This window comes from Gymnoscopelus microlampas, assembly GCF_963454915.1.
Source record: "Gymnoscopelus microlampas genome assembly, chromosome: 18".
In the NCBI taxonomy this organism is placed as follows: Eukaryota; Metazoa; Chordata; class Actinopteri; order Myctophiformes; family Myctophidae; genus Gymnoscopelus; species Gymnoscopelus microlampas.
Window position 1 is genome coordinate 6,232,311 of NC_139955.1, and position 23,963 is coordinate 6,256,273.

The window sequence follows — 23,963 nt, forward strand, 5'->3', positions numbered from 1 at the left end:
CTGCCGTACAACATCATTTTAGTGAGGCCCTTGAGACATGAGGGGAGCTGGAAATAGACAAGAAAAAGGATTTCTGTTTGACTGCAACATAGATTACCGCTATTGATTGTTTCAGAGTCACAATCCAACTGATGCTTTCCATTACGATGGCGGTCTTCTTGTCCACTGGTTCTCAACGTGGGATCGGGGGACCCCCGGAGGTCCTTGGGGGGGGTGTCCAGCCAGGGGGTCGCCAGCTACATGATTGATAGTTAGGAATAGGAACTAAATGGACCTTTACAGGCCTGTTATAACATGTACAAATGTAACCAAATGTTTAGAGTTACATTAAGACTTTACAGTGTAGATTGGGCTCCCAGAGATAAGGATGCACGATTAATCGGTGAAAAAGCTTATTGTGATGACGAAGGCTGTAGATTCAATCAGTGTTTATCCTTTCAGAAGGATAGATGATAAATGTTAAATAGAAATACTACATTTACATGGTTTGAACTATGTGCATCAGTAGGCCTTATAAATCAGGTAATAAGAAGAAGGCATTGTTTAGCACTCAGCATCACAGTTTACTGAATAACAGGTGTAAGGTCAACCGTACCAGAAACTTGTATTTCAATATTGGTATCGGTCGATTTGACCTTATAAGTAACTGTAATCGGATATCGGCCAAAACTTCAATATCGGGCATGATAAATATCATATCAAAGTGGTTGTCCTTGAGGTTTTAAAATCACTGCTCTAGTTCTGTATCCTTACAGGTCCTTCAAGCTGCCTGAAGCCTCCTACTAGACTTTTCACATTCATTTACAAATGCTTGTTTCTGGAGCCTCTTATGCTGAACACCACTTTCTACATTCATTACAAATGCTTGCTGCTGTCGCACAAAATTCCCTGAAAAGTGATGAAGAAGCTATTTAGAACAGTGGTGAAGATCACTTCTTGTCCTCTTGACTCCAATTTGCAAGCTCCACTCAACCCATTAGTTCCGTGGATATAGCTTTATAGGATACATAGGTAGTTCTGCACGATGTACATTACAGTCAGAATCAGAAACAGCACTCATTTATTGGCAGATGTGTGTGTACCAGGAACCATGACTTGGTGTACAGCAGCCTCCTCACATGAGTTAAGCAGATCAATGACACACACAGGCAAGGACGTATTAAGACATACAGGGGCCCTTCGTCTATAATCCGCCCATGCACACAGGAAAGACAAGTTCAATTACAAATTTGCATTGTAAATGCAAATTTGCCCGATATGCCCCCTATTCCCGCATATCTGAGTAAATACCTCCAAAAGGTTAGCGACACCCACAGTCACAATACCAGAGGGAGCGTTAACAACAATTTGGTACCACCCACCCATAAAACAAACATGGGCAAATTCTCCTTCTACAGCACTGCCACCCAGGATTGGAATAGTCTTTTTTTCTTTTTTTTTGTAATGATATTCGAACTGTGGTGCCACTATATATGTCTATGAATTGAATACCAAGGCCCTCATTGGAAACAAGTCCGCGAGGACTTTTATGAACGGACCTGTTAGACAAAGTATTTTAAATGTAACTGTGCTGTTTTACATTTTTTGCCTAATAAAATATTCAATCAATCAAAAAAACAAAGTACAAATAACATGATTTTAGTCTGTAATCAGAGAGAGAGTATAGGGGGGTATAGGGGTGGAGGGATTTTTCCAGAGGTGTCCAGGGGACATGAGACATGTTTTCTTTTTTCATTGTGCTGTTGGGCTGTTCCGGTAGGAGATACAAAGGAGACTATTGTGTCTCCGCTGCCGGTCATCAAATTATTTGGCTTAGGAAAGCGACAAAAACAAAAAAATATCCATGAATTCAAGTCTCCATGGGGTGACTAATTGATAGAAAAAAAGCCATTTTGGGGGTGAACTATCCCTTTAACTGTTGCGTGCGTTCTGTTTTCTTTAGGTCAGCGGTTCCCAACCTTTTCTGGATATAGGCCCACTTGAAAATCTTGAAAGTGTTCGCAGCCTGCACATCTGCAGCTGCCGTGTTGAGTGGTCAGATGGGGAGGCTGTGTGCATTTTCAGATGTTGTTTTAATCAATCGATCGATTGTGTTTCTGTCTTGGATCAATGGAACTAACTTAGTGTATTTTAAGTTATTGGTAGCACAATGAAAACGAATCTTTCAAGGTTTTATAGAAATAAATACCATGAATTGTTTTTACATTCATTTTGTAATGTTAATGCTACTGTATTTTAGCAATTGAATCTCTGTGTTTTGGCAATTATTTGGGGGCCCATTTGTAATACCCCCGGGTCACAGGTTGGGAATCGCTGGACTAGGTGTCCGGAAGACATAAGAGCAAGTGTGCAAAAACATAGTAAGCAACAGTAGGAAATACAATTGAGAGCATTCATTGATTTAATAATAATAATAGCTTGCATTTATATAGTGCCTTTCATGAACCCAAGGATGCTTTACATCACAAACAATGAACAACCAACAAACAAACAATCAAACAAAACAACAAACAGCTATTTGCCATAAGCCTGAGAGAATGGCTGTCTTTTCAAGGCAGCCTTAATAGAGTCCAGTGTTGGAGCAATGGCCAATCTCCATTGGGATTTAGCTAATTAAAGAGAGCTCAGGGGATAGCCTCCAGCATAATATCATTAAATAGAGAATATACCTGCATAGACTGCCTACCTGAGAAGGACTGTCGATGCAGCGATCTCTCCTTTTCTGTTTTCATCTCAAACTTTCTTCTCAAACCTTTTTCATTTCAAGGACACCTCCAGTTTTCACAATAGGTTCTATTCACAGCAGCCATATTATGAAGACATTCACAGGTGTTACCAATGATACTAACGAAGGCTCTGTTCCATTCTGGTCAAACAGAGTCAGGGTGCTGATATTGTGCATGTTGGCCCAATGGAAACACTCTGTTACACCAGTGGGTCTACAGTTGGGGTCCAGGGACCCTCATGGACTTCCAAATGGCCCCTTACAGGTGTGTAACTTACGGGTCCATTTGGTTCCATTTGTACACTCAGAGTTATGGGGGTCGTGGAAACCACTGTGCTAGACTAAATGGAACAGAGCCTTCATTAGTATCATTGGTAACACCTGTGAAATAAGTGATAATATGGCTGCTGTGCATAGAGCCTATGATGTTACAAGTGGGATTTAGCTGTGACTTTTTGTGCAACATGTTTAAAATTGTGGACTACCTCCAAACAAACGAGACATGTCCCCCTGTCATCTTTGGCACCCTCCAAGGGGGGCCCGGACCCCAGTTTGGGAAACACTGATAATGCATTAGGCCACGGACCCCCTTTGATACAAATGTTTTATCTCTGGGTCCCAAATGCAAACTGTAAAAGCCTCAGTGTTTGTTCAACTCTGAGAGTGTACAAATGTAACCGGTCCATTTGGTTCCATTCGTACACTCTCCGAGTCACAGACCCGTAAAGTGTCCATTTGGACCCCTGGTGGTCCCCAGACCCGATGTTGAGAAACACTGATCTGCATGTTTGTTTATTTCTTTCTGAGGGTACTTGTGCCAATGATGATCTGAAATGACAATGATCATAGACCATGGCGTCCTCATGTCACCTGCCCTGCCATGCATAAAATGAGTCTCTCTCTCTCTCTCTCTCTCTCTCTCTCTCTCTCTCTCTCTCTCTCTCTCGACTTCATTTTCAGCCACGTTTCTCATGGGCGATAGAAAGAGAATAGAATAGAATTCCTATTGTTCTCAGCAGCCTGGCATTTCTCAGAGGTTGAACCTGACAGGAGCATGCAGCACACACTCTGACACCACGGTAAACAAGCCCTTTAGCTACTAATTAGAAATATTGTGTTGTATGGACAAGACCTGGGTGGCAACTCCCTTCATGTGGCTCATGTCTGCCCTACGTTTCTCGTCTTTACACACTTTTGTCTAAATAAAGCATAAAATGCAAAGTATATATATGTACACAAAATAAATAAATAATAATAATAATCTTTAAATAATTAAACATTGACAGCCTGTGAAGTTTCCGTATTAATTTCCCAGGATAAACATTTGTTATAGAGATGCTAACAATTATCTGCACTGGCATTTTGCCAGCTGGCAGGATAAAGAGGCAATTAAGACACCCGCCCACCCCCCCACCCCCCCTGTTAGAGGTGGCAAACTGACAGGTGAGCAACCATCTGTAACGATTCAAAGTGTAACCTGAGCTGAACCCGAACTACTGATGAAGTTACACACAGGGCTGTCACAATCATGACAGTTTGGTTGACGATTCATTGCCATGCAAAACAATTGCGATTAATGTTTTAATTGTGTTTTTGGCACTGAACATTGGAACATATATACATAAAAAAACCACACATTTCTTCGTAGGCTTTGTAAACAAAAATTGCACGGCAGTTATGAAAAATCACTTGTCCAAAGAGATGACTGGCATATTTAATACTTTTATACAGTAGGCTACTTTAAAAAAAACATTGTTATAGTGGAAATAGCTGAGCTAGAAACTTTGTTTGGTTTGAAAATGTTACAGCTCTATATTCTGATAGTAATCCAGAGTGTTTGTTCAGTAACAGCGGTCTTCCTGTCTCTCCAGGTCTTTAATAACATAAATGATTTTTCAGGTGGGTCATCAATTACGTCCAACCAGAGAGAACCCATTTTTATCAGCTTAAATGTGATAGTATTCCAATTAAAATGTTGTCTATTGCATTTCTTTGTGTCATCTCTTCCAATTTCACGTTATCCTGTATGAGTTTTCTTTCCTGATGGGATCAAAGGTTTACTAAATAGCTGGAGGAGACAGAGAGGCCCCTGCTGTTACTGAACAAATACTCTACAGTATATACTATATAGCAATGATTGCTATCAGAATATAGAGCTAGTTAACACTTATATTAAAAGTAAAACGAAATCACTTACTGCACCTTTAATACTTTTCACAGCAGCTTCTTTCTTCTCATCTCCTCTATAGAGAAAGAAAAGAAAGAAGTTATTCTCACCAGGACAGGAATTTCATGCAGGCCATTAAGGCCATGGCCACCCAACCCACTCAGTTTGGCCTTCTGCCCTTCAAAAAAACATCTACCCTCCCTGAGGCCTTGATGCCCTGCCAGCAATGTCCCAGCTGATTTCACCGTTTTCTCCTCTGCCTCTTTCTGTTAAAAAAAAGAAGAAGACACCTTTACTGTGTCCTGCAGTACTTTGTCTTACTCTGTATCTGTAACTCTAACTGCAGTGCTGCCTTCTGGCAACTTAATTTCCCCCGCAAGATCAATAAAGGTCTATACTGTATATCCATCTTTCCAGACTCTCTCTCCAAACTCTCCCTGACACACTGATCCATGACAAAAAATGGGAGACAAAACATAAAGGATTAAATTAAATTACTTGTGTGTATTACATTTTTGTGTATGTTTCCCACAAAACGTTTTTGGCCTCTCTACAGCATTGGTTCTCAAAGTGGGGTCCGGGGACCCCCAGAGGTCCTTGGTGGGGTACCAGGGGGTCCCCAGTAAAATTAGTTAATATAGCGTCACAATCATTTTAACCACTCTAACCATATTTTATACGTGCTATTCAAAAATAGCACATATACAAGCTTGTATTTAAAAAAAATCCCTGGCACAAAAATATTTTTGAGATGGGGGTCCGCAGGCAAATGCATCTCATTTTGGGGGTCCTTGACATGAAAAAGTTTGGGAACCATGCTGCTCTACAGTGTTGTTAGCTCCACAGTCACGCGTACGTACATAGGTGGTGGCTCCTGGCTGTGCCTTGGGTTGGCCACACACACAAGCCCAATGGGAGAACAGACAAGACAAAACAGACAGACAAACAAACAAACACTGATGACCACAACAAGCCGAGTGGACGGTTCATCCCACACACCCCATCGCCATATTGAAATGAGTCCAGTGATTCTGATTAGTCCAGGGCTCAGCATGTATGAACCTTTTGGCTCAGGAGATTGTAATACATTACGCAATTCATGAAATAAACAGCTTTTCCCCCGATGATAGTCATGCTTTGTATTAGAATGTTAATTATCCTAACCCTTACATTAATTATTTCCATGATCTTAAAATCAACTAAAAACTGTTTTAATTGATGGCCTTACTGCCCCCATGACATTTGTGCCATACAACAAAGGCCAAGTGGCCAAGTTGGCCGTGTCCCAGAAATTATGACATTCCAGGTCTGATTCTCACCATTCTCTCCCCATCAGGTTCATATCCTCCCCTCCCCTCTCTACATGCAATCACCACATGATGCACTCATATCTGGCAGGTCGCCTATACCAGATGTGATACATTGATTGGCGAGGCAGAGACAAGTTGTGAATTATTATAGTCCACTGTACTCTCAGGTCCTGCATTATATGCCACCTATAGGTAATTCAAAAGTCCCATCATAAATCATGATATATCTCAAGAAATGTAAAAAAAGAAAAAGATGAGTCCAGGCATTTTGTTACATAATTCACATGATATAACTAAAGATCATAAACGATAAAGAGCCACCTCCCTGACAGAATGCAATGTGGACTCAATTTCTATTTTTGGAAAACAGTTCTTATAAGTGATTTAAAAAGAGTTTTAATGGACCCAGGGGGCGTGTATAAATCCCATGTTCCAGAGGGATGGTCACGATGAGATTGGCTCGGTTACCGGACCTCCAGTGTTATATACTATTAAAATGCACTTACATTTTGAGGTAAAATTTCGTTTTGCCTTGTTGTCTGTTTTGATTGGTTGATGGAATACTTTATTAACAGTTTGCAAAAAGTACAGCAGTACGATTATACAATGAAGCTAAGAGGATAAGTTAACACAAACCCTTTATGTAAAGCAACTTTGAGTACTTAGAAAACATAGGCTATAGGCTATAAATCTGAGCTATTATTATTACTATTATTATTAAAAAGGTCTGAGGGCTTGTTTCTATGATGTCAGTCAGATAGACAAGACTGTATTATGTTGTTTTAACTCCATATATTGGTACACTTGTTACTACGAAACTTTAAAAAAAAAAGTAGTTTACTAAGTAATTTACTACGTAAAGTCATTTTACATTATTCAAATCAAATCAAATCAAATCAAAATTCTTCCGTTCGGGTCAATGGCTTGATGTGTTGCTAGGCAACCACAATTCAGCCAATCACAGCGGCAGCGTCCCTCCGGGCTATGGGGCTGAGGACTGGAGTCTGTACACAGTGTTCCTTGTCCTGTTCCGGGACCGACAAGAAAGCAGCACCAAAACAAAGCAGGTGGTCAGAAACTTTGAAGTGTCGCCATTCTGGGCCCTAAAAACACACACCTCGGCCAGCGGCAACACACAACGTAAGTTCAATTAATGCGTTCATTAGTTCATTAATTGTATATTCACCTTTTCACGTAAAAAAATAAAATACAAAAAACGCTGTCAGACAGCAGGCAGGCAGGCAGGCAGCAATGCAAAAAAAGGTGTCAAAAAAGCAGATCTACAAGCTCACAACGCGTCGCGGATGTGATGGGTGGTGAGCTTGTAGATTTGCTATCTTTTGGGGGCCGCGCGACACCGCCGCAGTCCTACGTACGACGAAGTGTAGATCTGTCATCATGACTGGACTGGGTTTTGCCTCCATGGAAGCGAAACTATAGAAATGTTCCTTCAAAACGTGACAGTAGGAGAAGTTACTTTTATAAGATTATAATGTCTCGTGGTCTGTCACTTGACATACCCCCCCCCCTTACCCCCCACAAGCTGATTAACATTACCCCCCGCCCCCCCCAGAAAAGGAGCATTATAGTTGTTATCATCGCTTTTTTCTGCTGACCAGTGATCACCCAACAAGTTATTGTAGTATTCAGTGGTGGAAAAAGTACTACATTTTTGCAGAATGTAGTTTTCAAAGACATCTTTTTTTTAAATAGCAGATCTACAAGCTCACAATGTGTCACATGATCGTGACGCATTGTGAGCTTGTAGATCTGCTATTTTCAAATGGCCGAAAAATGTAGGTGGTTATAAAGTAACTAGTAACTAAAGTTTTCAAATAATTATAGTGTAGTAAAAGTACAATATTTGTCTCTGAGATGTAGTGGAGTAGAAGTAAAAGTCCAGTACTTTTGTACTGGACTTTTGTACTTAAGTACAGTACTTGAGTATACTGTATACTGTAGACTGTAGAGACTCCTGGTCAAATGTTACTCAACTAGCTGCAAGTGAAAGTTAATCGCTCAGGCAAATATGTTATACTTGAGTTAAAGTACTGGAGTATACTTGCTTTTTTTTTCAAGTGTTCAAAAGTACGTGCTTATTCAAAAGTGCAAATTACAAAGTATATTTTCTTTTTAGAGTCAATGCAATGCGTTATTGAAATAGATATTTTCCAAAATAATCGTGACAAATAGCTGATCTACAAGCTTATCTCACATTTTCAGCTTGTAGATCGGCTATTTCCACTATATTTGAAACAGAGCTCAAGTGGTTAATTCATATTGTTCTTTTTCCCTTACAAAAATGTGTCAAAAGTAGTCAAAAGTACAATATTTGTCTTTGAAATGTGGTGGAGTGAAAGTCTCCCAAGTATCCGAAAATACAAATACTCAAGTGAAGTACAGACGGACAGTAAAAAATATAAAAAAGTATTACTTGCACTTGCTATCAGTAGTAGTCTTAAAAGTGATGAGCGCTTCAGAAATAAGCGATTTGCCTAGTATAATCTAATTTAGTCAACAACAGGAAGTTGCTGTGTGTTGTTCAAATAGCTGTTTGCTCAGCCATGTCAGCTGACTGGGCAATTCTTCTCCTGTCTCTGCCAACACTGTCTCTTTCAATTCATCAATGTTGAGGAAACATTAGACTGTCTGACTTCAAAAGTTATGCTATTTTCTATCCCACCCCCCAATTCGTGTGAACCCATTTCTATTTCTAGCATGGTACCTGGCAGAATCTTAAAATACACACTTCAAAAATAAAATCCACCTTATGCGCGTGGAGGACCACTCTTTCCATCTAGACCAGTGGTTCTCAACCAGTGGTCCTTGAGGGGGTTCCAGGTGGTTCCCAGCTAAATGATGGAGAGTTGGGATTATTGTTAACATCTGTATAACTTAATTTACAAGAAGTCTACACAATTAGAGAATGTAGATTAATTGTTATATTTTGATCAACGTTTGACTGTTATCTCCTATGTTACCGACATCAATACAGCATGGAATTGTGGACAAAATCGTATCCAACAATAACAAAATATTCAAAGTAAATAAATCTCATCAAACAGTGGTTCCGTGGCTCAAATGCCGAATAAATAATGGACCTTGATATGAAAAGGGCTGAAAACCACTGATCTAGACTAATCTCTCTCTAAACCGTCACTTCATCAGTGTCGAGGAAACACCCCGGACTTTGGGCCCCCGCGACATCATGGCTTCTGCCGCCGCCGCCGCCTCCGCGCCCCCGAGCCAAAAGGGCAGCAGCCTGCGCGAGGACCTGACGTGCGCCATCTGCTGCGACCTGTTCAGGGAGCCCGTGATGCTGGCGTGCATGCACCACTTCTGCAAGGCCTGCATCTCGCGCTACTGGAGAGGGGCGCACGGGCCCGTGAGCTGCCCGCAGTGCCGCAAGGAGTTCAGCAGCAAGCAGTTCCAGACCAACTACCTGGTGTCGGCCATGGTGGACAAGGTCAGGGCCAGCACGTCCGAGAGCTACGTCAAGAACCTACAGGTGGGTGTTCACGTGTCCTCTTGGTTCTCTGGTACTTCATTCTAGGGTTGGGAACCCGGATCCAACATTGAGAAGGCGGAATCGGTTCCCTCACATTTGGATCCGTTTCCAGAACCGGTTATATTACACTGCCAGAGCTGGTATATGTGGACTTCACGTCTGCTATTACAATTACAATACCGGTGGTTCTCAAACTTTTTTAATTTCAAGGACCACCATAACTCTGAGATTGTACAGATGAAACCAAATGGACCCATAAGGGTTCATTTGGTTCCATTTGTACACTCTCAGAGTTACAGACCTGTAATGGTCCATTTGTAACGCCCTATAGCAATCGTTAAAGGGAACCGCTAAGGAATGGGACCGTTAAGAGGGAATCGCTAAGGAACTGGAAACGTTATCCCTACCCTACTTTATTCCTCATCCAAGTTTATTCTTTTTTTATTTTCCCCTAGTTGTATCTGCGTTTCATAACTGCGGTACTGCCATGACGACTGAATCTCCCCAAAGGGATCAATAGGAGGTCTATCTATCCTCTGGTCTTGTTTACAAGCGTCTTAGGCCGAATTTGCGCCAACAGCGGCAGTGGTTTGCGGTTAAATGTTTAGTGTTTTTCCGTTAAATGGATGTGTCCACTCCAAAACATCTGAAACATCCACCTCGCCTTCGCGTTTACATCTAATTCAGAGCAGACCACAGCCTGCTTCTCATTGGTTGCAACAAATCATTGCTCTCCATAGGCAGTGTATGGAAGTATTAGGCTCAGGTTTATTATTTCAGCAACTTTGTTCATGTGTCAGATACACATAACATTATGTGAAGTTGGCAGACCGCTGACAGGGGGCCATAACCCTAATCTATACAGTATAGTTCATCATACAATGGCAGCAAAAATGGCCAGTCTACTCTACAAGCTTACAATGTGTCGCATCGCGATGCCTTCTGAGCTTGTAGATCAGCTATTGAGCTTGTAGATTCGCTATTTGTGAAGTTTTGAAAAGTGTCGCGACTTGACATTCCCAAAATAGGCATGTCAGGTTGAAAGTGGCTATCATAATAACGAAGAGTGTCAGATGAGCTTTTGAGTGAAAAAAGTAATGCAGTTGTTATTTTGGTCAGAGTCCAGAATGGATGATATCAGAAGTGTGAAATTGCTCAAACAGGCTCATTGTGACTCTACTTATCACAACTTGCTCTTTAGAATGGCTTGGACCAAAGGTCAGCCTCCTCTCCCTTTTGATATGACTTTATATGAGGGGCAATATGGCTTATCAACAGTAAGGATCCAAGTGCAAATCAATGTTTACCAATTTGCTTCTAGTTTCATTGTCTCCGATAAATTCTCTTACGAGTGCATTGCTATTATGAGAGGGCCTTAGCCCAGTAGTAACTGACTTATAACTGATATATAGTTATACTATCAGCTATCAGGGCTCCGGACATTGTGTGAGTGAAATAGACATAAAGCGCTTGGAGGCCAGCCTATGACATCAGTACTCTTATGATGTCAGCTGTTTTTAACTATGACTTCCAGTATAAAGAAATCATTTAAAAACGTTAAATATTAAAGGATAAAACATTTCCAAAAGTGTTACCATGTAACCACCCCCAATCAACACACAGCCTGTGGAAAGTTTCATTAAACAGGCGTGCATAAAAGACCAGACAGACAGACAGACAGACAGACAGACATACTGTACACAGAGACAACTTCATCTTCAACCCACAGAAGATGCAATTCCAAATTCCATACATCACTCTAATGAGTTAAAAACGTAGATTGGTGCTTCTAGGATCAATGGGAACCAAAACTTGAAAAAGAGGAGAGGGCGTCAAATCAAGGTACTTTAATCATGTTTACAAAAAGTTTTAAAAGCCAACAGGTTTCGACCAGCAACTGGTCTTCATCAGGGCAAGTGTATCATACCTGTATTATAACTTTTATTGCTGAATTATACCTTGTATACTATCACGTTGGACATTGTTTGCACAGTTTGGCAGAGTCTGTCACACCGAACATTTCTCTGCACATACATGTATGAGAGCATGTGGCAAATAAAATCCTTAAATGGTGATTTCAGAATCTTAGTGTTTTTGTCATCAGAAACAAATGAAGGATTCACTGGAGAGCCATCGGCTGAAGAGGGAGGACTTCATGAACGTGATCCGCCGGGACAAAGACAAGATGGACGCCATAAAGGTACACTCCTCCACCAATCCCTGGCGAGCGCAGCACTTAACAGATAAGAATTCACATATCGCTCCTAATGGCTGCAATATGCCTATGTGCATAGTTGGGTGGTGTTTGCAGATGTAGTACTGCAAGTCACTCTGTTTGCTTTTCATATCTGCAAAGCACAATGTTCTTATACAGCAGATGCAGACTGTAAGTACCTTTTTCTTTATTTGGACTGGGTTGTGCCATCACTGATGCATTCCTGCCAGTTTTGGCTAATGTAATTTGAGCTTGTGGCAGAGTAGCGCGTTTGTTAGCAAAAGCAAGTTTGTATTTAGAGCGTTACTAGCTACAGTACATTACCAGTCATTAATGTACATTCTAAGATTGCTGAATTAGACACCAACTTGTTTTGTGTACAGTTTGGTGATAAGTTAAGTCAGGGACTAGGGTCACGGGTGGCCACCAGCAGGACCTCAGAAAGGAGGACACTTTTCCGGGCACACTGGGTGGGACCCCCAAATTGATATGTATTTAGCCGCGGACCCCCTTCTCAAAATATTTTGTGCCAGGGACCCACATAGACCCCTAGATTTTTCAACATTTAGAAAACACTAGATCTAGAAGCTCATAGCATGTAGATCGGCTATTTTTGAATATAGTGTAAAATAGGTTTAAAGTTGTTTAAACTGATTTTGATGTTCTATTAAGTCATTTAGCTGGGGACCCCCTTTATTTAGGGAACCAAAGACCCTTCATGAATTATTGTAGTTCATAATATTTTTCTTAACATGTTTCGATTGTCTTTTTCCTGAGTTTTTGTTGAATGCAATTCAACCTATTGTCCTAATTTAAATCTAATCCACACTCTGGTAAGGACTGGCATATCAGAAATAATAAAACTAGAGAAGGGGAGACTCGTGGGTACTGGATAGCTCAGCTGCTTTTTTGTTCTCAATTGGGCATCCGACTGGGTGGAAAGGACACGAGAGGGTTGATATAGGCCTACCGGCAGTTCTCAGATTGAGTCAGTCAAAGCATGCCGTTGGCGTTCTATGTACCTTTCCCTTCGTTAGTGACATCAACCATGTCCGTTACACACAGTGCAAAGTGCATGATACTCATCAATTCTACTCTTTATGAACTCATTTTTCTTGTTCCATTGTTCACTAAATGAAAATTTCCGTTCCGGCATGTTTGGGCAAATCTACCACAGATTATCTGTGTTACAACTACAGTACTTGGCGTCAGTTTCATCCGACACGGCACACATGTAACAAGCGTGGGAGGAGCTTTCAGTGTGAGTGACAGTTGGGAGTGAGCACAAAATTAAATTCACGCACGCGGCAATAGGCTGGCTGCCAGCTGATATTCTATACCAATGAAACGGGAGATTTGCAGAGATATGTAAATATAATCAATGACACATTTACACTGTAATCACTCTCACAAATGCCGGACAATTATGCGTCCGGCCGGACGGAGGACAGCAGGGTCAAAAAACGAACTTTTATGCAATACCCGTACTTGTTGTCAGAGAACTTGTTGTACCTGTTGTCAGGGGATCCAGTGCAGTACCCATTATCATAGTACTCAGAGGCTAGTTTATGTTGCCAGCACAGGCTATATCTATACCATCTATGGGTATAAAACAAAATCTTCTAACTACAACAGCGGCACAAACGTGACACAAAGCTTTACTGATCCGTAAAGTCTATGGGTTGGGTTTGCCAATCAGGGAAACCGATGCCTAACACGGCACAACACAGACACACATTGACAGATGCAGACATTTTGGCTTCTGGCCTGGACAACCGCCGGTCCAACCGAATTCCCTCTCAGCACAACACATCCCGGGTCTGCGGGTCATCTGTGACGCACACGGCAAGTTTGAAGTTGATCGGTCGGATGGTGCCCAAGTTATGCCAGAGATATGGTGTATGCTGTCAATCTCCTCGGCAACTGTTGTTGTCCCTGCTCCTGTGACGCACCGGACTGGCCGTATTAGGCTGTGGTGCGCCGGTAGATTCCCTTTCTTCTTAGATATTTTATACACTCACACACATAAATACATTTACACCTACCTTAGAGTTGCATAACATTGCAAATGTATATATATATATTTTGCTTTACTGCACTTTAAATAAGACAAATGCATCTTATTTCTTTTTAACTGCTCTTGAAGACCATTTTCAGGAAGTTTTCTCGTTTCTTTTTATTTCAAAAGGACATTGTAGCGAGACAGGAAATTGCACAAGGGCAGAGCGGGGGAGAGACACGCAACACACATGTCACCAAGCCGGAATTGAACTGGGGACGATAAGATTATCAGAATCAGAATCAATCTTTATTGGAATCAACTTTATTGGTTCATGTGGTTTATTGGATTATGTGGCCTACAGGTCTGGTCATACTGCACCCCCATTTGAACAGCTCTGTTTGAAGTTTCATCAGTGCAGACTGCAGAGTAGGGCTGGGCCATGCGACCTCAAATCAATATCACGGTTATTTCACTTTTTGCCTCGATTTTTCGATTGCGATTAATGAATGATTTTAGGAAAAAGTGAAAATAGCAGATTACAAGCTGAGCTTGTAAATCTGCAATTTTCGCTATATTTGCACGCCATTGTACCATTGTACGACAAGTATAAGACAGGGTAGGTGGTTAATCAGACTAATCCTTTTAGTAAGTTCGAAATGTTGGTTTCGAACTTTCATTATGTCTTCGGTTAAGTGCCCAGCCCTAGTGCTGAGCAGATTTGAACGGCTCTGTTTTAAGCCCCCTGCAGCTCTGTGATGCAAAACGTGGGGGGGGGGGGGGGACTTTAAAGTACAATTTAGTACCACCTCCTTCCTGAGCAGGACCCAAATTAGGTTCTGAGAACCTTATCTGAAACGGAGCCGTGGCTTATGGAAACAAACCCAGAACCTGTTAAATGCGTTGCACAGCACGGTTTGCTTAGTTCCTGTGGTCGAAAAAAGAGCCACACGTGTCCCTTTTTTGCCTCAGAGAGCCGGAGCGGAGCTGCAGGCGCGCGTCCAGGGGGAATTCAACGCTCTGCGGCAGATTCTCCACGAGGAGGAGGCCTGCGTGCAGGAGCAGCTGAGGAGAGAGCAGGAGGAGGCCTTGGAGCAGCTCCAGCGCCACCTGGAGGCCAGCAAGGAGGCTGTGGCGGAGCTGGAGGAAAACATAAGACTCCTTCAGCAGGCCGACGCGGCCACTGATACCAGCGTACTGGCCGAGGTGAGCTGAGCTCTACTCGTAGATCTCTTTGAGAGATGACTCACCATCATCACAAGTTTATCCTAAAACTTCCTGTTTTACAAGCCGTGGGTGTTGATAGTCAAACATAGGGCGAATTACACTTCGTTGCATAAGCCTTCTGTGTTGAATCCAAGTTTACCTGTAAATTAGCCTTTAGAATATAGAGATCACTTGATCAAAGAGTAGTAGTGCACATCCTACCTCTTAACCCATTGAGACCTGAAGCCGATTCTACGTGTCTCCTAAATCTCAACAGTTTTCTGAAAATGTATGTTTCTATATCAGTGGTGCTCAATCTTTTTCATGCCAAGGACCCCCAAAATTATATGTATTTGGCCGCAGACCCCCATCAAAATATTTGGTTCCAGGGACCCCCAGAAGCAAAGATTTGAGTTTGAATATTCGCTTTAAAAATATATATATTCAAAGATTTGCACACATTTTCACGTTTCTTCAAAAATAGCAGATCTACAAGCTCATAGCGCGGCACTCGGTGCCGCGCTATGAGCTTGTATATCTGCTATTTTTGAATAGCCCAAAGTGTAAAATAATGCTTTTTAGATCAAATCTAGAAATGACACAGTTCCAGGTCTTAATGGGTTAAGGGCAGGTACTGGCCCCAAAGTGAACTGCGATCAAAGAGTAAAGGTCGAGACAGACGGTAAGCGGTCCACGCAGGCGTTACCGCTGGGATCAGCGTTTTGTCGTCCTGCGCGGTGCGGGGGAAAACGAAAGCTCATCACAATCCAGCTCTTGCCGCGCGCGCGCGCCGTGCACAAACGAGCACGCGCGCTAAAGCTCGCCTCACCGCCCCTCAACTTCTCCGCGCGTCCCAAATAATCGCCCGCCTCTCTTTGAAAGTGAATTACATAGCAGGCGCGTTGGCCGCTTGCCGTCTGAAAGGACCCTAAGAGGTTGTCGGAAGAAGAGCATGGGCTCAACATCACTCTTTGTAGCTATTAGGGCTGGTAACTTTCCTCAGAAATGATATTCGAATATTGGTCTGAAAAATTGGCAGATATTCGAATATATTCGAATATTATTATTATTATTTAAAAAAATATTTAGAAAATAATGAAAGTTTTTTATTTTTTTTATTTTTATTTGACAGGAACAATACCAAAAACAATGTATCAAGTGCTCGGATCCAATAATAGATTGTTTTTTGTATTGTTCCTGTCAAATAAACATTTAATATAATGGATAATGCATTTTCTTTTTATTCGAATATTAATTTATTCGAAATTCAAATATTAATTTACCAGCCCTAGTAACTATGCAATAAAAGGTTGGCAAAGGGAGATACAGTATAGTGTGCGGCTCTACTTTTTACTTTTTGAATATACAGAACACACCTGTAAATCAAATAGTAAAACAAGAGGTGATGTCTAATTGGTTTTGATTTGATCAAGGTTAGAGTTGCTTGTTTGTGCATTTCTCTTTTGCTTTTGCATTATTTTGTCTGAGCTCTTCTTCTTTGTCCTCTTCCTCTCTTTCTAGCTCCCACAGCTAAGGTGAGTGTCGTTCACTTCAATATAGCTGTCAACCTGTCACACGCGTATTTGTTTACATTTCCATTTACTATGTCCAGGCAGTGCCATATTGTGCTGAGAATAAATGAGCCATGTGTGAAGGTAAATGTGTTTGCTTTCTCATCAGACCCTGTGTGCAGGTCAGTGCAGCACCGGAGCTGGACATCCACGCGTTCAGCAACAAATACATGGCTCCACTGCAGTACATCACCTGGAGGAAGATGTTCAGCTCTCTGAAACCAGGTCATATTACATCATCTTCTGATCGCAACTATTTGAGATCATCGCAATTATTTTTGCATAATCGTCATAATCGTTTCCATGTGTTGTAAAAATTTCGGCCATTTTCAAATGTCTTCAAAAATAGTGGGAATAGCGGCTCTGAGCTAGATGCAATGCGTTGTGAGCTTGTAGATCTGCTATTTGCGCTATTTAAAATGTGTGAAAGTATACAATTATTACATATATCCTATGTTGACCACATACATTCTTTATTTTGATTATTGGTATTTGGTACCTGTCAATGTCAGTAATGTCTTTGTATTTATTTGTCATATCTGGCCCTCTGCAATGTTTGTGCACAAAGTCTAAAAGCCACAACTGAATTCTTAATTATATGCTCCAATGTTCAATGCCAAAAACACAATTAAATTGTCAAATAGCAATTATTTGTATGGGAATTAATCGTCAACAAAAATGTGATGATCGTGATTCGTGACAGCTCTACTAGATAATTTACCCTCTGAGATGGGCTTAATTAAAAGTACAAGAAGACCAGAGATGCAATTATTGAAGCAATTACCAGATCATTTTGTATATCGTCAAGGTCAGGCAGAAACCTTGCATCTCCATATTTCAACTTTGCTCTACTTCGTAGTGGCGAAACTAGTCGATCTACAAGGTCACAGCGTGTCCGTTTTGAAAATACTTTGGAAGGGAAAAGGTGTCAATTCTGTCTGCGGGTTTTATTTATATTTAACCAATGAAAAGTAATAGCAAGAGCTTTTGACTAAATAATAACTACATTGGGTCCATTTGGAACACAGGTTTCCATTTCCTAAAAAGTAACAGTTTAGGACAAGGTTTCCACCCGACAGCGAAGACATGTAATATTGAAATAACAAATTGTTCATCATTGTTGCACAAAGATCACTGAAATACATTCAAATAAAATGTGACTTTTGTGATTTTTTAACAATCGGCCTTTATCTCTGAAAGGTTAACCGCTAACTAACAGAATCGGCATAAAACAACAGGATCGGCAGGTGTTTAACTTAGTTGCTTTGTATTTAAACCACACAAATAACAATTGACACAGCAAAATGGCAAATAAATACTCTTCGGGATTTAAATTGACTTCTGTCCCTACCTCTGTCCCTAACAAAGAAAAGAAATAAACAAACAAATCACCAATCAATAATTATTTCACGAGCCCCTCCCAACCCGAACAATTCCCAAGCGATCGTCCTCTTCTTACCGCTCTCCCGCGAACGTAAAGTTCCTTTATCCAAACGAAACCAAAAAGTCTCTTCCGCACGAAGCGGCCCAAAATAATCTAAGTTTCGGGGTACCCCTGTAATTTGTAATCCAAAAAGAACTGGACGCTTGGTTTTGTATCACCGGACTCGGCTCCTCCCGACTCCCAACACCGACCGGCGTCTCGTTCACAACACCGCAGCGCTCGAGTCCCACGGCAGCAACGGTAGGTTCCTACCTCCGCTGGGCTCGAATGTTCTCTATTGTTGGCTGCAGTTTACTGTCACGTTTAATCTTTGTTACTTATAAACTGTATAAACTGGCGCCTCGGAGATCTCCGCTTTCCACCCCGTTCACCCTGGCACACAGGTTTGGTATAACCCCCCCTCCCGTGTGCCACACCCTCCCCTCTATTTGTAACCTCGGGTGGCTCCACTGATTCCATTATCCCCGCAAGCAGACCCATTACTGCTCAATGTGAATAGGAAATGTTTATATTTCTGACGGCTTCAATCATGTTACATACGTTCAACAAACATAATAACATGCATAGGTCGAGTGGAATAAAGACCTGGAACGCTGTTAGGATTTAGAAAACATTTTTAGAATCAGCTTCAGGTCTTAACACATTGAGTGCCAGGTTTTTTTTTTAAAACAGGCTACAGTCAGTGCCTGGATTTTTAACCATTTTTGAACCTTTTTCAAGTAGTCACAAAATATTTTCAGTGATCACTGTCCTCACGGTGATACCCTCATTACACACACAGGGGTCTCGTACAATTGGGGGAAAAAAATTAAAAACATTAGGTAATCCGTTCCATAGTTGCAGCCAGTTGAAAATAGTCAAAAATACATAGTAAAAAAAAAAGTACACAGGAGCCGAGATACAGGCTTTTGAAGTCATAAGTTAACCAGGAAGTGCCAATCCACTTCCTGGTTAACTTATGACTTCAAAAGACTAAATCTTCGAAAAATGATATCTCCTTTGTGTTAATGGGATAATACAATAATGTGCAATCGTCCCAATTTGACGCATTTTGTCCGCCCCACCCTCGTCCAGGCCCCGCTCCGCTGATGTTTGACGTGGACACGGCCCACCCCAGCGTCTACATCTCCAGGGACAGGACCATGGCGGTGGAGAGCGACAGCATGATCTGCTACAAGCGCAACCCCAAGCGCTTCGTGCAGTGTGTCAACCTCCTGGCCGCCCAGGGCTACCAGTCCGGACGCCACTACTGGGAGGTAGGGGGGAGCAGGGCTGCAGCAACGGTCCATTATTAACCACTAGACCATACCCGTCGGGGGATGTGAGCACCCGCGCTTGTTTCACGGATGTGGCAACACCGGTGCTTGTTTCACGCACATGATTTGGCAACCGGGGGAGCCAGCGAACACAAAAACGCTGATAAACGGCTGACATTTGGGGAAAGGGAAAAACAGGCTTCGGTGTTCCGTGCACATGGTAATGGTGCAAATGCAGATCAATTTAAAAAAAAAACATTTATATTTTCAACGCATTGATTACTTAAAGGGATAGTTCACCCCCAGAATTACTTTTTTTCTATCGATTAGTCATCCCATGGAGTTTTTTTTAGTTTTGTTGCATTCCTAAGCCAATAATTTGATAACCGGCAGCGGTTCTGGTAGGAGACACAAAGAGTCCCTTTAAGCCCTATTTTATACTTCATCACACAACGGTGTCGTGCAAAGATTGTGAAAAGAGCAGATGTACAAGATCACAACCCGTCATATCGAAATGCATTGTGAGCTTGTAGATCTTCTATTTTCTCTCTCTCTCTCTCTCTCTCTCTCTCTCTCTCTCTCTCTATATATATATATATTTTTTTTTTTAAACTTCATAATTTCATTTCCAAAATAGGGATTGATTTCTTTATACAATTATTGATTATTTTTCGTAATCGATGACATTGATCTAAGTGCGATTTAACTGTTGCACCCCTTAGGTCGGGGTGGGCTCCAAATCCAAGTGGGACGTGGGCGTGGCGTCCGAGGACGTGGACCGGCAGGCGCGCATCAAGCTGAGCCCGGAGACGGGCTACTGGACGCTGAGGCTGCGGAGCGGAGACGAGTACTCCGCCGGAACCCAGCCCTGGACCCGGCTGCAGGTCAGCAGCGCCCCCCAGAGGGTCGGGGTGTTCCTGGACTGCGAGGAGAGGAGGGTGTGCTTCTACAACGCCGACGACATGAGCCTGCTCTACGCCTTCACCAGCGGCCCGCGGGGCAAAGCCTTCCCCTTCTTCAGCCCCTGTATCAGTGACAACAACCAGCGACCGCAGCCTCTGCAGCTCATCCATTACCCCGCTGTCGCTCTGTCCGGATAAGAGAGCACTGGTTATTGAAGTGGGGTTATCTGGGGGACCACCAGGGGTCCTTGAAAAGGGGGAGGGGGGGGGTCCCAAGGGAATCCCCTGCTAAATGAGGAACATTTCTTGAACACGTTTTGTTTTTCCGGCTATTCAAAAACAGCCGATCTACAAGCTCACAACGCGCCGCGATGCGACATGTTGGGAGCTTGTAGATCGGCTGTTTTTTGGAAAATGTCGAGAGATCTTGACAAAACTTCAGTGATGGGAGTCCCTCCCGACCCTAGCCCAAAATATTTTCAGATGGGGGGGTCCACGGATAAATACATATTAATGTGGGGGGTCCTTGACATGAAAATGTTTGAGAGCCAGTAGGCTAAAGTCTCAGTACGGTGATTTTAAACACACAATAAATACAAAACGAGATGTGGTTTTATTAATTAAAAAGATAAAACACAAGCATCACCGTCATACCATGAAGTATGAATTAAGTTTAAGACAGGTGCTGCCAATCAACCCTTTAAGACCGGGAACGCATCTGTGTCATTTTAAGATTTCTTTGGCTATTCAAAAATAGCAGATATACAAGCTCGTAGCGCGGCACCGAGTGCCGCTCTACGAGCTTGTAGATCTGCTATTTTTTAGAAAAATCGTGAAAATGTGTTCAAATCTTTAGTTTGAATATATATATACTTTTTTAAAGCAATTTTTTTTAACTCAAATCTTTGCTTCTGGGGATTTTACAAATGTCTTCTAAATCCTAAAGTACTTTTTTCCAAAAGTTTTATTATTATTATTTTTTTTTTATTTACTTATGTTGCTATATTTTCAATGGTTTTCAAACTTTTTTCATGTCAAGGACCCCCAAAATAATATGTATTTTTTTTTTGTTCCAGGGATCCCCAGAAGCAAAGATTTGAGTTAAAAATGATTTGCACAAATTTTCAAGATTTTTCTAAAAATAGCTAAACAAATCTTAAAATGACACACATGCGTTCCCTTCCCGGCCTTAAAGGTTTAAAGGTTTGATATAGGTGTAGTTATTGACCAAAGACTCCTATTACCGATCTGTTAAATAATATCTGTGTTTTTGATAATAGAGTTAGAGTTCTTATTGCCTTGACAAGACATAATGTACCACACCACTGCTGCTTGGCATATTTTCCTATATTCAAAATATTGGGTATTTATATTTTACTGTTAACTTGTGCTCATAGTGTATCCACACTTTGGACACCCTGAGAACCAATATTGTTATCATTCTATTAGGGCTGCAACAGTTAATAGAACTAATCGACTTAATTGATTATACAAAATAATCAATTGCGAGGTAAGAAATGTAAAAAAAAATGGCAAAAATAGCTGATCTACAAGCTCACAACACATCGCAATACATGAGCATGTAGATTGGCTATTTTCGCTATAGGGCATAAAGGGCTTAAATGCAGTAGCATAAATGGACTGTGAAGCTGCAATCGGACTCAGTCATTATAAAAAAAACGATTATATTAAAATAAATATCTGCTCTTTTTTTTTTTATATATATATATAAAATCAATTATTTTCATAAAATTGATTAGTTTGATTAACTGGTGCGCCCCTGAGGCCAAATAGTTCAATTATGACAGATCTGAGTTATATCTGATAGTAAGGCAAGAGTGACAGGGAGAGGCTTAACTTTTTTAAAGATGATTTTGCGTCACTGTTTATACCTTTTTAAAAAAAATATTCCATTAGGTTCAAATGGTATCTGCGTGGAGAAATGATGCCTTCTGTGCACATTGCCATAGTATGTTATGTAATATAACAATGTCTGGAAGAGGTAAGTGATATTATAGTTTCTATTGCTGTATGAATACTTAAGACACCTTTTGTTGTAAAACTCTTTTAAAGTGGTAACACCACAAATGATTTTTATAGCACTTTATAATGAATTTGGTTGTTGTGCCTATGTCTCCAATCGTTCACCAATCACCTTTTGTTTAATAGATGTAAATGATGAATTGACCATTATGGCGTAATTGTGTTAACGTTTTGTTATTCACAGTTAAATACTTAAACATTACCATACACATCGGCTGTACATTACTTTACTGTGTCTATGGATCCTAAAATGGTAAAAGTATGGAAAGAAATGTAATCTTTGTCAGATTTATTTCTATCTACTATGCAATACATTTAAAATTGATGTCACTGCTGCAGTTGATGGCGTAACGGTTTCCGACGGTTACCGGTTTTAAAGTGCAATTTAGAGATTGCCTGTTGTATGGTAAAAAGCCAAATGTTATTGAAAAACATGAAAATAATAAAGGTAATCACCTTAAACATTTGCCTCCCAAATCTTTGTCCCTTTTGTGACTCTTTCACTCTGAAGTATGCTGAGTGGAAAGAATCAAGCATAACATCATATTCAGGGAAACAGAGTCATTTAACCACTTTTACCCATTTCAAAAGTTGCGAAAATAGCCGACCTACAAGCTCACAACGCGTCTAAATATATTTTGAAAATCGAAATATGTTCGTCAGGTTGCAAGTGATTAATGGTCCGGTGGTTCTCAAAGTGAGGTCCAGGGACCCTCAGGGTTCCTTGAGGTCAGGCCTGGAATGTCATCATTTTAGGCACAAGGCCACTTGGCTTTTGCTGTTGTACGTTTTTTGAGGGCACAAAAGCCAAATGCCTGGACAGGAAGGCCATCAAATAAAACAAAGATTTTAAGTGGATGAATTTATTATTTTTTGAATGTTTTTTTTTCCTTTTGAATACATAAAAAGTAATAACTATCAGTGAAATAAGGAAATAAGGTGTTTATTTCACATTCATGCTCAGCCCTAGACTAAGCAGTGGATTCATTTGAAAAGACACAAAAGACACTGCTGTTTAAAAACGATATTGCCAGGAAAGAGTAGAAAACAGTGAAATCAGCTGGGACTGGCTGGGGCATCAAGGCCTCAGGGCATATAAGGGCAGAAGGTGAAACTGAGGGGCCACAGCATCCATGGGCCTTTGTGGCCTCCATGAATGTCCTGCCCTGCGTGAGCGGGTTCTAAATGGACCCTTCCGTGTCTGTGACTCAGAGTTATGGGGGTCCTTGAAATGAAAAAATAAAAAAATAAGGTTGAACCACTGAACTTGTCCAGCAGGGGTGACAGTGGGTGAGTGGTTGTGTGCACCTGGAGTGGAAGTGGTGAATGCATGAGGCATCCATCCCTGACACTTTAACTGCGAGGATGGACCGGCAGTTATCTTCTACAAACACACCACCCGCACCAATGTCCTGTTTCCTCCTGGCAGGTGAAAGGTCACATAAACAGAATGACAGTGGCCATGCCTCCCGGCTGTTTGACAGACCCTCGGGAGGGGGGGGGGGCATACTAAGCAGGATACCCCATTCCCCTCTGCTGATTAGAAAGGGACACAATGAATAGCAACATAATAGACAGATCCATGCTTTTTTACGTATGACAGACAGTCAGACTGTA

General features: G+C 41.4%; 1 protein-coding gene across 1 annotated transcript; it reads left to right on the forward strand.

Annotated features, from left to right (window-relative positions):
• The first annotated feature begins 7,232 nt into the window (after window positions 1-7,232).
• On the forward strand, window positions 7,233-21,143 carry trim105 (tripartite motif containing 105). The gene is made up of 8 exons (XM_084041491.1): window positions 7,233-7,342; window positions 9,371-9,710; window positions 11,815-11,910; window positions 14,897-15,130; window positions 16,652-16,665; window positions 16,811-16,926; window positions 19,220-19,401; window positions 20,124-21,143. The coding sequence occupies exons 2-8, from the start codon at window positions 9,411-9,413 to the stop codon at window positions 20,499-20,501; spliced, it is 1,320 nt and encodes a 439-aa protein (XP_083897617.1). The 5' UTR covers window positions 7,233-7,342; window positions 9,371-9,410; the 3' UTR covers window positions 20,502-21,143.
• Window positions 21,144-23,963: the final 2,820 nt, after the last annotated feature.

Coding starts and splice junctions, on each gene's coding strand:
- trim105 (XM_084041491.1), top strand. CDS start 9,411: ATGGCTTCTGCCGCCGCCGCCGCCTCCGCGCCCCCGAGCCAAAAGGGC. Junction 16,927..19,219: donor GTTCAGCTCTCTGAAACCAG/GTCATATTACAT, acceptor ACCCTCGTCCAG/GCCCCGCTCCGCTGATGTTT. Junction 19,402..20,123: donor CCGGACGCCACTACTGGGAG/GTAGGGGGGAGC, acceptor TGCACCCCTTAG/GTCGGGGTGGGCTCCAAATC.